The sequence below is a fragment of the Tenebrio molitor genome, chromosome 4, assembly GCF_963966145.1.
Source record: "Tenebrio molitor chromosome 4, icTenMoli1.1, whole genome shotgun sequence".
Lineage (NCBI taxonomy): Eukaryota > Metazoa > Arthropoda > Insecta > Coleoptera > Tenebrionidae > Tenebrio > Tenebrio molitor.
In genome coordinates, this window is record NC_091049.1 from 28031417 (window position 1) to 28048869 (window position 17453).

At 36.6% G+C, this 17453-nt stretch overlaps 3 protein-coding genes and 1 long non-coding RNA gene across 4 annotated transcripts in view; all 4 read right to left on the reverse strand.

The window, feature by feature from the left end:
- Window positions 1–17453, reverse strand: part of LOC138127864 (uncharacterized) — a 131745-nt gene that overhangs the window by 112233 nt on the left and 2059 nt on the right. The window lies entirely within an intron of this gene.
- LOC138128662 (chymotrypsin-1-like) lies at window positions 52–966 on the reverse strand. The gene is made up of 2 exons (XM_069044868.1): window positions 713–966; window positions 52–658 (listed from the first exon to the last, which is right to left on the reverse strand). The coding sequence occupies exons 1-2, from the start codon at window positions 961–963 to the stop codon at window positions 118–120; spliced, it is 792 nt and encodes a 263-aa protein (XP_068900969.1). The 5' UTR covers window positions 964–966; the 3' UTR covers window positions 52–117.
- LOC138128178 (probable multidrug resistance-associated protein lethal(2)03659) lies at window positions 2480–6598 on the reverse strand. The gene is made up of 6 exons (XM_069044361.1): window positions 6133–6598; window positions 5655–6082; window positions 5449–5605; window positions 3730–5396; window positions 3451–3681; window positions 2480–3402 (listed from the first exon to the last, which is right to left on the reverse strand). The coding sequence occupies exons 2-6, from the start codon at window positions 6016–6018 to the stop codon at window positions 2480–2482; spliced, it is 3342 nt and encodes a 1113-aa protein (XP_068900462.1). The 5' UTR covers window positions 6019–6082; window positions 6133–6598.
- Window positions 11099–15638, reverse strand: LOC138129155 (probable multidrug resistance-associated protein lethal(2)03659). Its single transcript, XM_069045409.1, has 7 exons — window positions 15059–15638; window positions 14779–15012; window positions 14301–14728; window positions 14079–14235; window positions 12360–14026; window positions 12081–12311; window positions 11099–12032 (listed from the first exon to the last, which is right to left on the reverse strand). Exons 1-7 carry the CDS (start codon window positions 15121–15123, stop codon window positions 11110–11112), a joined length of 3705 nt encoding a protein of 1234 aa, XP_068901510.1. The 5' UTR covers window positions 15124–15638; the 3' UTR covers window positions 11099–11109.

Below are 17453 nucleotides of genomic sequence, written 5' to 3' on the forward strand. Positions count from 1 at the left end.
AATCAATTTAGAATATAGTCGGTTACGGCGAGAGCGTAAAACCACTCAGTCTTCACAATATTCTTTGGTTTATTAATAAAACTCAATACAAACATTTTGTGGTACCTACTTAAATATTTAAATAATTGTATTGATCCAGTCCTTGTAATAGGCAACTCGAGTGTAAATATCTGGTGTTTCTCTTTCACACATACTCACTCCATAAGAAGCAATCCCCACAAATTGTCCATTGGAAATTAACGAATCCCCCACATCTCCTATACAAATTGCATTTAGTCCATCTCCAAACCCACAGACTTGTCCAGGTCCTCTTTCTAAATCATTCCATCCATCTTCGGCCAATTTGTCACACTCTTCAACTGACAAAGCTCGCAGATTTGCAAACATGAGGGTAGCAGATCCCCAGGTGTTTACAGTAGCACCCCATCCCAACACCGTACAAGTATCATTGTCTGCAACCTCTCCGATCTCGACGATTTGCACGCTAATGTCATTAATGTCAAATTCGCCATCGATTTTTACTACGGCAATGTCATCGATGCAGTTGGTTTCATTGAAAGTAGGGTGAATAGTTATTTCGAATATATTGTATACGGTACCACCTCGTCTGAGGTCGGTGGTACCAGCGACTATGACCGCGTCTTCCGGAAGCAAGTTACTGCAAAAGCGTATTGCTAGAAAATTTGGGGTTAAGAAATAATTTCGCACTCACATCATACACTGTCCTGCTGTGACGATCGAGTTCTTGCTGATAATGGTACCAGCGCACAAGTGGCTGCCAAATGACTGGATTGAAACAGCAAAAGGAAATTGATCCGGTTGAGCTGTGGTTCCACTGATTATTCTCACATTGTGGGTAACGGTCGGTAATGATAGTACCAAATTAGAGACACCTAGAAATGTAAACAAAAATATTGTTAACTGGTACATGTTGCTGTTCAACTGAGACTGTGCTGTCCTCATTGACATCTATCTGTTTATATAAAGATAGAAATAGAACAATTCTGATTATCTCTAAGAGATACTACATTTTTCACTTGAAAAATTATCTTCTGTTTAGTGGCAATACGAGTAAACAGAAAGTAATATAGCAAGCAATATTTTTCTCTTTTTTCATATTAAATATTGGTTTAATTTGTTTGTCCTTGGATTGCTATTTTTTTTAATGTTTCTATCATTTGCCGTATTGTAAAAAGAATGTTTCTTCTGAAATTGTAGATAAATTTTTTAATGAAAAAAGCGTATTTAGCCTGTTTGCGCTAGACAATGTTTTCACATATTATATCCCAAATGCAAATTTTTTTATCGGAAAATTTTTTGCTAATGAACGAAAACATCCATAAATGAGGTCAGAAGACCAATTATTATCAAATAAGAGCACGAGACGAAGTCGAAGGCTTTTATTTGATAATAATTGGTCTTCTGACCTCATTTATTGAGTTCATTAGCAAAAAATTTGCCGATATTAAAATTTTACACGAGGGGTATACGGCTGATTATTTCCTGAATAGAATGAAAACAAACGCATTATTTCCAATCCTTTTTATTCAAAATAATTTATTAAAAAAAAAAAATCAGGTACCGAAATTTTTTATTTTGTGCGTTACCGGTCAGGACCGTTCATTGAATTTTTTTGTTTGTTTGTTGCAATTATATTTGGCTTTGGCCACATCGAACAATAATTTAGTTTTTTTTTACCAACAATTAATTGTACAAATTATCCTTTTAATTTTCACTTATTGTAAATAAATATTGTACCAGGGAATATAATTTGATTAAATTGGTTAACTGGGACACGTGCGTTTCATTTCGGGTATCGGCCCCGGAGTATCATCGGATCCGGATACTCCCGAAGCATCAGTGCCGGAGGATCCTGGCGCCCTTTACTCTCTTGTCTTTCGGGTCTGGCTGATTCGTTCGCTTACCCCGCCCAAGACTGAGCTACCGGCAACAATTGCCAACCGCCGACCCAAAATTTTGAAAAATATCGTGGCAGGTTCATTTATTTGATTTGCTATATTGTCTGATGCATCTATTCCAGACTTTTATTCTTTGTGGGTAAACGATAAGTAAGTAGTCCAGAAGGTCGTTATAACAAGTGTTCAATTGAAATGTTCATCAAGTTGGCTTGGACTTTATTTTTTAAAAGACAACAACATCGTAAACTAAGTTGGTTTGTAAATGTTCTTTGCAAATAACGTCTAGTTCTGCTACGAATATAAGAAGCCAGAAAATAATATACACGACAAACAAAAACCATATCTTTCTCACAGAATCCACATTTCCACTTACACAAATTATTCATGGAGTCGCGAAAATAACGATGAAGTGTTTTTAACTTTCGCTTTGTCGTTTTCGTTATATTCCGTTTCGGTAGGAGTCTGCCAGCGTTTCTAAACATCAAATCTTTTTCAAAGTTAAATTAAAAATTGCAAGAATTCAATAACTACTATAAATCAACATTTTGTTTTATTGAAATTCAATTAATTTTGTCAGAGTTGAAAACATAATTGTAAAAGTGACTGTCTCGGTTTTGTAAAAGAGCTCCTGTTCTGCCGAACTCGACAACCTTCCCCGACTCCATCACTAGAATCTTGTCCGCGTCCATGACAGTATTGAGCCTGTGCGCGATCGTCAACACTGTAGAATCCTTACACTTCATCCGAATTGTTCTTTGAATGGTTTCATCTGTGGCCAAGTCTACACTAGCGGTGGCTTCGTCGAGAGCAACGATTTTGGCGTTTTTCAAAATGGCTCGCACCAAGCACAACAACTGTCTTTGTCCCACGCTGAAGTTGCATCCACCCTCTTGAACTCCACACTCGAGGCCTGACGGCAAACCGGAAACTACTCCCTTCAAGTCGACGTCCTCGAGAGCGTTCCAGAGTTGAGAGTCGGAGTATTCGTCGAAGGGGTCCAGGTTTTGGCGCAGCGTCCCCAAGAACAAAATGGGTTCTTGGGGTATGATGGCAATTTTGGAGCGAAGAGTGTGCAATGGTACTGTCTTGATGTCGACGCCGTCGATCAAAATGGTACCCTCGAAATTGTAGAGACGGAAAAGAGTGGAAATTATGGAAGACTTGCCGGCACCGGTTCTACCCACAATTCCAATTTTTTCGCCAGCTCTGATTGTCAAATTTACATCTTGGAGTACCAAAGGTTTGTCAGCAGAGTATCTCATCGAGACTGCACTGAAAGTGATACCTCCGTGTTGCGGCCACGACTCGTGAGGAGTACAAGACCAATTGTCTTCTTCTGGTGTGACATCTGCGTACTCGACAATACGTTCTACTGAAGTCATTTGATATTCCAATTCTCCCCAACACTTCACTGTATACTGGACAAGTCCTACTATCATTATAGACTGAGTCACTGACAAACCAACAAGTCCGACAGAACTTCCTACAAGTAAGGTGTATTACTTTTAATCTACGTATATTCAAAAAGTACCGTTTTTAAAAATCAATAAGTAAAACATCACTATGAAACTGTAGAAACAGCATGCAAAATCAATCCAGAATGTTTGAGAATAGAGGAAAGCTTTGTGTAAGTACCACACGGAACTGTGACAATTTTGAAGCTTGTCAAACTCTATCCGTAAATGTGTCTCAGTTTTGAATGATCGAATCACATCCAGTCCTTGTACCGACGCAGAAACGTGTGTAAATATGGGACTTCTTCCTAAAACATTGATGAAAATGCGGTATCACTTTTTTCAAACGTACTTACTAATTCCTTCTATTTTTTTAGCGTAACGAACCGACCGTTGGAAGAGTACAGAAATATAGTAGAACACAAGAAGCAACACTGCTGTGGGTAGTACCATCCAATAATTAAAAATGAGTATAAGGATAATTGCGCCACTCATTTTGAAAATTGATCTAGTCACTTCCGAAAATGTCACAGGGATAAACTCGTCCAGAGTTCCGATATCTTTGGAGAATCGATTGAGAACACGTCCTGAGGAGTGATCATTGAAGAAGCTCATCGAAGCAAGAAGAATTTTTTGGAAGAGTGCGTCGTGCAAGCGTTTGGAGGCGCACTTGCAGAATTTTACAAAAGCCCAATTGCTTGAATGACTCAGAATTACTAGTACCACTAAAAGAATGCCGCAGACAAATAAATAATTTGTATCGTTGAGAAAGTACCACTTGTCCAACATTTTCGGTTTCTGCTTCAAGTTGATCCAAAATGCCAACGAATAATCGTAAAGACTCGACAGTATTTGGGTCAGCACAAAAAACAATAAAACGAGAACAATATTTGTGGGTGTGCCTCCAGATAAACAAAAACTTTTGTAAGCGTTGACGGTTCCGCAACCGTCGTCTTCCAGAGCTTCGGAAGGTAAGTTGTGCTGTTGTATTGTCACATCACTGGAAAAGCTCTTCTTGTCTGTTTTCTTCATCTCAAGCTTATCAAATTTGTTGCAAGTTGATATTTTTCCTTTTTCCAAAAGTAGTACTTTGTCCATATCTTGGAGGAACTGGATCTGGTGGGTCACCAGAATTACGCATTTGTCTTTCAAATAGTCTCGTATGCATCCGTAGAATATCTGGTTAGCAACGTGAGCGTCCACTGCTGATAGAGGATCATCTAAAAGGTAGATGTCTGCCTCTCTGTAGACAGCTCTAGCTAGACTGATTCTTGCTTTTTGGCCCCCGCTCAACAACATACCTCTCTCCCCCACTAGACTGTTGTCACCATGAGGAAAAAGTGAGAGGTCGTGTTCTAGACAACACACTCTTATCACTTCTTGGTACTTCTGCTTGTTCAAGGGTTCTCCGAACAAAATATTGTCTCTAATAGAACCAGTAAAAATCCAGGGTTGTTGGGGTGTGTACGACAAAGACCCTCCGACGACAACATCACCCCTCAAAATTGTAATTTCCTTCAGAATGACTTGCAACAAAGTGGATTTTCCACTGCCGGCAGTACCAACAACCGCCACCAACTCACTAGGATTTGCTGTAAGTGTAGCATCTTTCAACACGTAGTTTGGTAGAGACGAGTTCCACTTGACGCTGACATTTTTTACAAATACACCTGAAGTTTCTCTACTCTGGCACAAACCCCGGTGAGATGCTAAAATACAACTGTCAAGGGTTTTGGTAGATGTGCTTGATGTTTGACAATCTGAGAGTAAAAATTCTTGAAATCGTCTAACTGAAATTTTAAGTTCTGCGTAGTGGTTCATGGCGGTGCCAAAATTGTGATATGCAAGTCTGATGTTTTCGTAGACTACGATAATTGAAAACACGTAATCAGAAGTGAGCGGTGCTTTAGACAATATTAAGAACAAAACACAAATGTAGGTGGACATTTTGTATGAGTACATATTAACGCAGTAGTTGAAAGTGCGACAGAGATTTGCTGTTGCGATTTTTTCAATTTCGCTCCTGTAATAGAGAAATATAACTATAAAGAATATATTAAATGCAAAAAACAAACTTTCTAAGAATGTCTACTAATGCAGCAAATGGTTTCTCCCAAGTGAACATCTTGATCGCATTGATACCATTGATAATATTACCCAATATACGTATCCGACTGTCAGTGATTGCAGCTACTAATTGTCTGGTGGATGAAATTTTTTTGGACACCAAGACTAAAACACAGATGTTCCCAATAATGCAAAAATCATCGATAGTACTCACAGTTTATAATTATGCACAGAACTGGTACCACCGTTCCGCCAATAGCAGTGTACCCGTATGTCATAACTAGGTACCAACCTACCACAATAATTTTCAACGGACTAATCCAGGAGAAATGCAAAAAGGCGAAGACTTGATCGAATCGCTGTGCATCGTTCGACAACAAGTTGACAATTTGACCCAAAGTAATTTTTTGAACTGTCGTTCTCTTCAGCTTTAGAAGTTTTCTGTAGACGAGGGAGCAACAGGCGATTCTTATTTTCATTCCAAAGGAAGAAAGTTGCAACAGCGTGAAATTGAACGTCAAGACGCGCAGAAAAACTGACAGAAGTATAAACAGTCCGGAAAAAGCTGCTTCCTTCATCGTTGATGGTCCATTGGGAAGGAAATAATCTAAGTATTGCTTCAAGAATATTGGTGGTACTAAACTGAAAAGTTCTATTATTTTGTTGGTTCAACATTATTGGGTTACTCTTACGCTGTGATGAGTTCCAAAGGAAAGATCACCAGTCCGTACAACGCAAATTCCAAACCAAACCGTTTCGTTAAAGCTCTTGTGAGGGAAGGTTCTTTGTGGAAATTTTCTTCTTCAAACCAGAGAGTCTCTAGCTCGTCTCCGAGGTTCTGGGATTCATGTTCTTCAACGGGGACGAGAACATCGTCCTCGGTGAATGTGTTCTTCCGTTTCTTCCACAGGATACGTAGTTGCCAACTGAATTAACAATTCCAAAAACAATACATCGCATTTTAAAACTTACCAGAACAGGAAATGTGATAAGAAATTTGCGTTGTTTTTGGGATGAATGTTTGTGTTAGAATTCATTTCGATTCACGCAGAAAGTAGATTCTCAACATTCAAACAAGTAGGCGGAAGTGCGGAAAAATTTGAGTTGCAAGCAAAAACACTTTAAAGTATTTACGACCGTATTTGTTGAAGCAATTTGATCGTAAAATAAATGAAACATTCATTTCCTAAATGTAAACAATCAAGTTCCAAACCCACTTTTGTAATGTCGGTCTTAAAATGTATTTAAATTTTTAAATAGCTTTTAAGCGCTTTTTAACGACTTCTGTTCACGACACTACCCAATGTTAGAAGTACTCTATCTAGCACTGGAAAAGTTTTGGAAATCGGTCCGGTATTTTTCGAGTTTATTCGGAACATATTAATATCTGCGTTTATAATATACTCGTGTATATATATTATATATTTCTTGTAAAAGTTAATAATATGTGTAAATATTGATTGATTTTTGCTATTTATTTATGTAATGCTGCACATTGGATTTCACCTTTGGGAAATAAATATGTAACAGACATGATTTACAGTTCGTTAATTTATTCAGTTATTTGTAAGTTGATAACTACCTTTTATTTGTTGTTTCTAAAACCAGTGAATCCAAAAGTAGGTATATAAATAATTCATTTCGTAAATGTAAACTATCAAATTTTTTAAACCCCGTTTAAAATAATCTTCTTTCTAAAATAAATTTGAATTACGTAAATAAAATACGTATAAGACTTCTGGTTATAACGCTTCACAATGACATTGATTAATGTTACTGCTGACGAACCATTCTATCCAGGAATAAAAGAATTTTTGAAATCGGTATAGTGGTTCTCGAGTTTATTCGGAACATACAAACATTATACAGGGGGGTCTATGACGTTTCGCCGCAGCCGTTTCGCCGCCAGCCGTTTCGCCACTGGGCCAGTTCGCCGCGGCCGTTTCGCCGCGGCTGTTCCGCTGCTGATCTTTTTTTAGCCACCTGTTATAGTTATTTTTCCATAAACCTTACCTAAAGGAGGATTTTTAGCGTTTCTTGTCAGTGTCATTTATTTATTAATGGATTAATTGCGTCGCAACGCCCCAGGAGGTTATTATAGAGATTTTTTGCAAACCGTTTGATTATGCCCGTTAAACTTTAACGACAACGTCATTTTATTTTTTTCAAACAAGTAATCTGAAGTGCGAAAATTTGAGTGGATATTACTCAAAATTGCAAAGAAATACACTTTAATGGATTTACGACTGGACTTGCTGAAATTATTTGATCGTAAAATACAGGGTGATTTACGAGGAATAATAAGCCCGACGGAATAGAAAATGCAACCCACAATACATTGCAACAAAAAGCCGGACATCGGAGCGGTAAATGTCCGGGTTTTTCTCCTGATGGGGCTCATTATTCCTCGTAAATCACCCTGTATATGTAATATTCATTTTTAAACGTAAGCCATCAGGTTTTCCAAACCAAGTTTTGTAATCTCTCTCAAAAAATATATTTAAAATGCTTTTATTAACGACTTCCGTTCAGCAAACTACCCAAGGTTACTCCTGAAGAATTACTCTATCTAGCACTGAAAGATTTTTGGAAATGTGGTCAGTGGTTCTCGAGTTTATTCGGTACATCTGAACATCTGTATTTAAGTATGTTTCTTATATATGTAAATATGTATGTATTCTTGCAAAGTAATATATGTAATGCTTTACATTGTATTCCACCTTTGGGAAATAAATATGTAACAGACATGATTCACAATTTTAATTCTGAATTTTTCAATTCGCAAGTTGTTTACTACAATTTTTTTTAGGTAGTTTAGAAACTATTAAATCGAAATATACATAAATTATTCATTTTGTAAATGTAAACTATCAAGTGTTCCAAACTCAGTTTTGCAATCTTGGTTGTAACAGTTATTTACACTCGAGTACGGTAGGGGTAATCTACAGCGTGAAAACTAGGTTTCAGGCACGGGGTAAAGCCGATTGCCTGATTAGTTGAAGCGCTGTAAAATACGTACCTTACGACATTGGTATTACATTTTTCAGCTGGCTGAATGTTTTATTTTGGACTTTTGCAGATTTTTATGAAATAACAAATGTCAAACTTTTTGACGTGCGGAGCTACCAAACCGATATGTTTATGATTATTTATTGCTTAATAAAAATTCAGTGAATAAATAATTCATGTAAATATGTTTTTGTAAAGTAACATATTATGAAGACATTAATTTTAAAGTAACTGTAAAAAGAGTAAATTAACGGTGCTGCTACCGCACTCCTCCGGAGATTTACAACATGCGTCGGTAAATCGCAGCCACCTTAACCTGAGTTGAAAAGTAAAGGCGTTTTACAGTTAGGGAAGCCGAAATTGTTATTTTTATATTAAGTACGTGACATGAGCTTTTTTGTGCATGGAATAGTTATTTTCATATGAGTAGCGCTGTCAGATTACTTTTCAGGGATGAGGCCGAAATTTGAAGCACGAGGCGTCAGCCAAGTGCTGCAAAACAGGCTGAATACCTGAAAACTGACAGCGCACGAATATTGAGTAACATTTTTCGTGTTCGTTTATTGTACATTTTGAGGTTATCTTTGACAGACGTCAAGTTAGGTATATAATCGGGAAAGTTTATATATTTAGTTATATACCACTTTCCCGGTTATATATCTCAGGAAATGAACACGAAAAGATCTTTTACGCCGAGACGCAAGCGAATGCAGTAAAGCCTTTGATGCACAAAAAACATCATCACGCACAAAATATGAACACTGTTTTTTCAAATCATTTATGGATTCGAGCAATTTCGGATGGAAGGTTTTTAACATATGTTTTGTTGTTTTTATTAGGTATACAGTGTAGTCCTGACATAGTGAACTTGAAAAATGCATAAAAACTGGTTCACTATATCTCAGGTTCACTAAAAAGGAAAATAAAATAAACTAGGCAAAAATGAATAGGGAATTTTTTCTTTTTTGAATTTTTTATAAATAACGTTTAAAATTTGTAATGAAATGTGTTAGAAATATATTAATATACCCATTAAATGTAATGTTTCAAGTAATTGTAACATTTTAAATTTATCTTGTGTTTAAGAATACGTGGGAGAATTGGGGCACTTATTTTGCTTTCAAAGAAAAATTGTGGAATTCCCTATTCATTTTTGCCTAGTTTATTTAAGTTTATTTTCATGTATGTTTATAAATTATGCATTTAAAAAGCACATATGTATGTATGGACATATGTACCTACATATTGGACATGAATTATTTACGAGTATATAGCTTTCAAGGTCACAAAAACCATTCCAAACTTTTTCTGGAACCTTGCGTGATTGCAAAAAATGCGAGTATCGGTCATTTTCTGTGGCATTTCTTTGATTGAAGGAACACTAACCATAACATGCTCATCAAAGTCATTCTCGTTCTCTTCGTCATCACTTACTGCCATATTTGTCACTAAGAACAAAAAATAAAAATGTTTTTAATTTTTTTCCAAAGATGCATTAACTATACAAGAAAATGGCATTGGCACCAGAGACGTTTTACTGTACCTGTTTTCACTAAAATAATATCTATTTTAAAAAACCAACCAAGAATTACATCACGTTACTTACACCTAGGTTTCTTTACTAAAGACAAGGACAAGGATAAGAACACGAAATCGAACTCTCGAACACGAAACAATAAAGAATGGTAACACTGAACGGTAGACAAGAGGAAGAAAATACAGAAAAAGTTAGTAAGTTACCGAAGACATGCCAATGTTGGGAATGTTGCGATTAATTTTTAAGCGACTTTGCAGCAAAACCGCAATTTTAATTGTAATTGTTATTTGAATTTGCAAATTTTGTGCATTGCAGCTTATTTGTTAGTTGGCGGTTGTAGGTATTTATTTTTAATTTTTATTTGTCAATTTCGTGAAAAATTTCTTCTTTTGCAACTAAAAGCGATCTTCCCGTTGGCGGCCAAGACTGCGCTTATTCATTTCGAAACGCCGGATATCGCATAATATCATTTACAAAGATTCGTGCATTAGCAATCTCCTTTGAGGAGGAAACCTTTCACCGTAGATTTGCCATGGTAGCTCTGGTTGTTCACGAACTTGATTATTTTGATACAACATATTTTCCTTTTAGTTATCGAAGAGTAGATTTTTTTTATCCCATTAAAATCAGAAAAAAAAACTGTAACATAATCAATAAAAATTTTGATAGGTTACCATTTGAAAAATAAGAGTTGCCTTTAGCCCATAAATGGGTAGATGGTATACAAATTATATGCTCATTCAGGTTGGTAGTATTTTTAGAGCCTTTTCGCTTCCTGTATATTTTTTTCCATTTGGGTCATCAGTAGCAAAGTTATAGCGTGGGCCGTTTTTTTTTAAGACAGCCTGTATATATAAACTTTATTTCTCAAAGACAAAGACAATAAAATATTCCGTTTCGATATGAGCCTTTCACTGTTTTTAACTCTCAAACGTTTTTCAATGTTTAATTAAACATTGTGATTATGTTTAGAAATACTCAATAATAGTAGAATTAATGGAGGGCGCCAGTGCTTTGTTTCTCTAAAATTAAAGTAAAATTATTAGAGGGGTAAATTGCAAGAAGGTTTTTGTAGATTGTATCGGTGGAACAACTATAAATTAAAATTTTGTTTTATTGAAATTCATTTAATTTTGTCAGAGTTGAAAACATAATTGTAAAAACGACTGTCTCTATTTTGCAAAAGAGTTCCTGTTCTCCCGAACTCGACAACTTTTCCCGACTCCATCACCAGAATCTTGTCCGCGTCCATGACAGTATTGAGCCTGTGCGCGATCGTCAACACTGTAGAATCCTGACACTTCATCCGAATCGTTCTTTGAATGGTCTCATCTGTGGCCAAGTCTACACTAGCGGTGGCTTCGTCGAGAGCAACGATTTTGGCGTTTTTCAAAATGGCTCGCACCAAGCACAACAACTGTCTTTGTCCCACGCTGAAGTTGCATCCACCTTCTAGAACTCTACTGTCGAGGCCCGAAGGCAAATCGGAAACTACTTCCTTCAAGTCGACATCCTCGAGAGCGTCCCAGAGTTGAGAGTCGGAGTATTCGTCGAAGGGGTCCAGGTTTTGGCGCAGCGTCCCCAAGAACAAAATGGGTTCTTGGGGAATGATGGCGATTTTGGAGCGAAGAGTGTGCAATGGTACTGTCTTGGTGTCGACGCCGTCGATCGAAATGGTACCTTCGAAATTGTAGAGACGGAAAAGAGTGGAGATTATGGAAGACTTGCCGGCACCGGTTCTACCAACAATTCCAATTTTCTCTCCAGCTCTAATTGTCAAATTTACTTCTTGGAGTACCAAAGGTTTGTCACGAGAGTATCTCATCGACACTGCATTGAAAGTGATACCTCCGTGTTGCGGCCACGACTCGCGAGGAGTACAAGACCAATTGTTTTCTTCTGGTGTGACATCTGCGTACTCGACAATACGTTCCACTGAAGTCATTTGATACTCGAATTCTCCCCAACACTTTACTGTATACTGGACTAGTCCTACTATCACTATAGACTGAGTTACTGACAAACCAACATATCCGACAGAACTTCCTACAAGCAAGATGTATTAGTTTTAATCTAGATATAATCAAAAAGTACCGTTTTTAAAAATCAACAAGTAAAATATCACTATGAAAGTGTAGAAGCAGCATGCAAAATCAATCCAGAATGTTTGAGAATAGAGGAAAGCTTTGTGTAAGTACCACATGGAACTGTGACAATTTTGCAGCTTGTCAAACTCCATCCTTAACTGAGTCTCAGCTTTGAATGATCGAATCACATCCAGTCCTTGTACCGACGCAGAAACGTGTGTAAATATTGGACTCCTTCCTAAAACATTGATGAAAATGCGGTATCACTTTTTTCAGATACGTTTACTTATTCCTTCTATTTTTTTAGCGTAACGAACTGACCGTTGGAAGAGTACAGAAATATAGTAGAAAACGAGAAGAAACACTGCTGTGGGTAGTACCATCCAATAATTAAAAATGAGTATAAGAGTAATTGCGCCACTCATTTTGAAAATTGATCTAGTCACTTCCGATAATGTCACAGGGATAAACTCGTCCATAATTCCAATATCTTTAGAGAATCGATTGAGAACACGTCCTGAGGAGTGATCGTTGAAGAAGCTCATCGAAGCAAGAAGAATTTTTTGGAAAAGTGCGTCGTGCAAGCGTTTGGATGCGCACTTGCAGAATTTTACAAAAGCCCAATTGCTTGAATGACTCAGAATTGCTAGTACTACCAAAAGAATGCCGCAGACAAATAAATAATTTGTATCGTTGAGGAAGTACCACTTGTCCAACATTTTCGGGTTCTGCTTCAAGTTGATCCAAAATGCCAACGAATAATCATAAAGACTCGACAGTATTTGGGTCAGCACAAAAAACAATAAAACGAGAACAATAGTTGTGGGTGTGCCTCCAGATAAACAAAAACTTTTGTAAGCGTTGACGGTTCCGCAACCGTCGTCTTCCAGAGCTTCGGAAGGTAAGTTGTGCTGTTGTATTGTCACATCACTGGAAAAGCTCTTCTTGTCTGTTTTCTTCATCTCAAGCTTATCAAATTTGTGGCAAGTTGATATTTTTCCTTTTTCCAAAAGTAGTACTTTGTCCATATCTTGGAGGAACTGGATCTGGTGGGTCACCAGAATTACGCATTTGTCTTTCAGGTAGTCTCGTATGCATCCGTAGAATATCTGGTTAGCAACGTGAGCGTCCACTGCTGATAGAGGATCATCTAAAAGATAGATGTCTGCCTCTCTGTAGACAGCTCTAGCTAGACTGATTCTTGCTTTTTGGCCTCCGCTCAACAACATACCTCTCTCTCCCACTAGACTGTTGTCGCCATGTGGAAAAAGTGAGAGGTCGTGTTCTAGACAACACACTCTTATCACTTGTTGGTACTTTTGCTCGTCCATGGGTTCGCCGAACAAAATATTGTCTCTAACTGAACCAGTAAAAATCCAGGGTTGTTGGGGCGTGTATGATAGAGACCCTTCGACGACAACATCTCCGCTCAAAATTGAAATTTCCTTCAGAATGACTTGCAGCAGAGTGGACTTTCCACTACCGGCAGTACCAATAACCGCCACCAACTCACTAGATTTTGCTTTAAATGTGGCATCTTTCAACACGTAATTTGGCAGAGACGAGTCCCACTTGACGCTGACATTTATTACAAATACACCACAAATTTCTCTGCTTTGGTTCAAACTCTGATGAGATGCTAAAATACAATTGTCAAAGGTTTTGGCAGATGTGCTTGATGTTTGACGATCTGATAGTAAAAATTCTTGAAATCGTCTAATTGAAATTTTAAGTTCTGCGTAGTGGTTCATGGCGGTGCCAAAATTGTGATATGCTAGTCTGATGTTTTCGTAGACTACGATGATTGCAAACATGTAATCAGAAGTGAGCGGTGCTCCAGACAATATTAAGAACAAAACACAAATGTAGGTGGACATTTTGTGTGAGTACATATTAACGCAGTAGTTGAAAGTGCGACAGAGATTTGCTATTGCGATTTTTTCAATTTCTCTCCTGTAATAGAGAAATATATCTGTAAAGAATATGCTAAATGCAAAAAACAAACTTTCTAACGGTGTCTACTAATGCAGCAAATGGTTTCTCCCAAGTGAACATCTTGATCGCATTGATACCATTGATAATATTACTCAAAAGACGTATCCGACTGTCAGTGATTGCAGCTACTAATTGTCTGGTGGATGAAATTTTTTTGGACACCAAGACTAAAACACAGAGGTTTCAATAATGCAAAAATTATCTTAATGCAAAAATTATCCATAGTACTCACAGTTTATAAGTATGCACAGAACTGGTACCACCGTTCCGCCAACAGCATTGTAACCGTATACCGTAACTAGGTACCAACCTACCACAATAATTTTCAACGGACTAATCCAGGAGAAATGCAAAAATGCGAAGACTTGATCGAATCGCTGTGCATCGTTGGACAACAAGTTGACAATCTGACCCAAAGTAATTTTTTGAACTGTCGTTCTTTTCAGCTTTAGAAGTTTTCTGTAAACGAGGGAGCAACAGGCGATTCTCATTTTCATTCCAAAAGATGCGAGTTGCAATATCATAAAATGGAAGATCAAGACGCGCAGTAAAACTGACAGAACTATAAATAGTCCGGAAAATGCTGCTTCCTTCATCGTTGATGTTCCATCGGGAAGGAAATAATTTAAGTACTGCTTCAAAAATATTGGTGGTACTAAACTGAAAAGTTCTATTATTTTGGTGGTTCAACATTATTGGGTTACTCTTACGCTGTGATGAGTTCCAAAGGAAAGAACACCAGTCCGTACAACGCAAATTCCAAACCAAACCGTTTCGTTAAAGCTCTTGTGAGGGAAGGTTCTTTGTGGAAATTTTCTTCTTCAAACCAGAGAGTCTCTAGCTTGTCTCCGAGGTTTTGGGATTCATGTTCTTCAACGGGTACGAGAACATCGTTTTCGGTGAATTTGTTCTTCCGTTTCTTCCACAGGATACGTAGTTGCCAACTGAATTAACAATTCCAAAAACAATACATCGCATTTTAAAACTTACCAGAACAGAAAATGTGATAAGAAATTTGCGTTGTTTTTGGGATGAATGTTTCTGTTAGGATTCATTTCGATTCACGCAGAAAGTAGATTCTCAACATTCAAGCAAGTAGGCTGAAGCACGAAAATTTGAGTAGATATTACTCAAGGTTGAAAGCAAAAACACTTTAATGTCTTTTTGACCGTACTTGTTGAAGCAATTTGATCGTAAAATGTATGAAAAATGCATTTCTTAAAAGTAAATACCTAAACCATCAAACCCAGTTTTCGGTCTGAAAATATATTTAAATTATCATGTAGTATTTAAAACGTTTTTTTTAACGACTTCTGTTCACGACACTACCCAATGTTACTATTGAGGAAGTTCTCTGTCTAGCACTGGAAAAATTTTGGAAGTCAGTCCGCTGTTTCTTAAGTTAATTCGGAACATCTTAATATCTGTATTTAAAAAAATATATTTTTTTGTTCGACACTGTCAGAATTTAAGAATTTTCTCCTGTGTGAACGGATTTTGATAAATTTGACAACTTGTCAAAACGAAACGTCAAGTTAATTTTAAAGATTTTCAGCGATTTGGAGCCTTTGGGGGTCTCGTCGAACAAAAAAACGTTGTATTCAACTCGTTCTTGTGTAATTTGGGCTTTTTTGCCCACTCATGCCAAAAAAAGCCCAGATTACACACGAACTCGTTAAATAAACTACTAATATGTGTAAATGTAAACTATCAAATTTTTTAAACCCCGTTATACAACATGTTTCACATAAGAGTACGAGCCTGATGACCTCAAAATGCAACCCAATATTCTATTTCCATGAGTAACTGTAATAAATGTGTAATAAATCATGTTTTGACAAAAAGTAGTTTGGACATCCCTGATTTTTTTTTAATTTTCCATTTTTCACTCATCTGTGGAAAAGCTCTCCAGCGATTGTGTTAGTTAGGGGTGTCAAAAAGCACAATTTATAATTTTTAATTAATCTAGTTTCTATTGTGAAATGTATTTTAACCCGAACTGATTTTGTTATTACCAATTCACTGTCCAGTAACTAAATGAGAGCGCGCCTTAGATAATTGTGATAAATGTGATGCTAAGTCAAAAGTCCCACGGAGTCCCACGGTCAAACTAATTTCTTAATGTTAATTACACGTTTACCTTTTAATATACAAAAATGCAGCTGCCTTTACCTGCCTTTTTGCCTTCTAGCCACAATTTTGCACGCTCGTGTAACAAACGAATATTCAAGTGCGTTTAACGGGCGATGTATATAAATGCTTTTTCGCATGTACATACATCGTATGTGTATATAAAGTCCATTTTTGAATAAATACTGATAACAGGGAACCGGTGTTGCATAAACAATGAATAATACATTTTTTATTTTGCTATTTTTTTTTATATAAATACATACTTATATCCACCGTTTATTTTTAGTACTTTATTTTTAAAACTTTTTAATATTTTGTATTACTTGTATGATATTACAGAAACTATGGGAGATGATTGTTTGGAAAGAAGATAATTTTTTTTCTTTTCAAAAATAGTGTGAATCAACGAAGCGGAAAAAGTTGTTGAAAATGAAATGAGTAGGAAATGAAGGAAACCTTTTTTAATGTAAACTAATGATTTAATGTACGATTTTACTGACTTTTAGTAGTTATAAATTTACAGTAGACAACAAGAAGCTTGTAATAGTTATTTACGAACCAAGTGCGGGAAGACGATGTTCCCGCATGAGCGCATTTTTTAAAGCACGAGCGACGAAGGAGCGAGTGCCTTTAATTAAAGCGCGAATGAACGGAAGATGTCTTCACGCAAGTGGTTCGTACAATATTTTTTGTACGAAAATTAAATTAAATTTTTTTGTTTTAATACATTAAACATAAACGAACACAAAACCAAATAGGCAGTGATCTTTGGTTATTGGAAACAATTGCTTCACTTGTTATATCAATTTTTGCAATAATTTGTCAATTTTGTAGGAACAATTTTCAACGATTATAAATCTTTCCGTAATTTTTTAATGGAGGAAAACCCAGGGAAGTTGTATTTTATGAACTAAATTTTATTATTATCAAGACAGATTTTTTTTTGAATGCCTCAAAGGGCCAGTGTTTTTTGCGATTTTTACATTCGAGTCGACCGGGAAGCACTCGTTTCGGAGCGAGCGTTGGATGTTGGAAGCGTTGCTTTCAAGGCTATGAGTACAAAAAATACAATTTAAGAATAAAATGAATATGTCAATGGAATACCAGTATATTCTATAGATGACATTATAAATCTCCATAAACTCAATTTGCTTAACTTTAAAAAAATGTAGGCATTTTCTTTGTAAAAGAAGTTCATGTTCTTTTCGTATTAATATTAAACGACATTGAAAACTCTCAAATACTGAGTTTG

Coding starts and splice junctions, on each gene's coding strand:
- LOC138128662 (XM_069044868.1), bottom strand. CDS start 963: ATGAGGACAGCACAGTCTCAGTTGAACAGCAACATGTACCAGTTAACA. Junction 659..712: donor ACAGCAGGACAGTGTATGAT/GTGAGTGCGAAA, acceptor ACGCTTTTGCAG/TAACTTGCTTCCGGAAGACG.
- LOC138128178 (XM_069044361.1), bottom strand. CDS start 6,018: ATGAAGGAAGCAGCTTTTTCCGGACTGTTTATACTTCTGTCAGTTTTT. Junction 5,397..5,448: donor TTAGTAGACATTCTTAGAAA/GTTTGTTTTTTG, acceptor TCTCTATTACAG/GAGCGAAATTGAAAAAATCG. Junction 3,682..3,729: donor TAAAAAAATAGAAGGAATTA/GTAAGTACGTTT, acceptor TCAATGTTTTAG/GAAGAAGTCCCATATTTACA.
- LOC138129155 (XM_069045409.1), bottom strand. CDS start 15,123: ATGAATCCTAACAGAAACATTCATCCCAAAAACAACGCAAATTTCTTA. Junction 15,013..15,058: donor TTATCACATTTTCTGTTCTG/GTAAGTTTTAAA, acceptor TTGTTAATTCAG/TTGGCAACTACGTATCCTGT. Junction 12,312..12,359: donor TAAAAAAATAGAAGGAATAA/GTAAACGTATCT, acceptor TCAATGTTTTAG/GAAGGAGTCCAATATTTACA.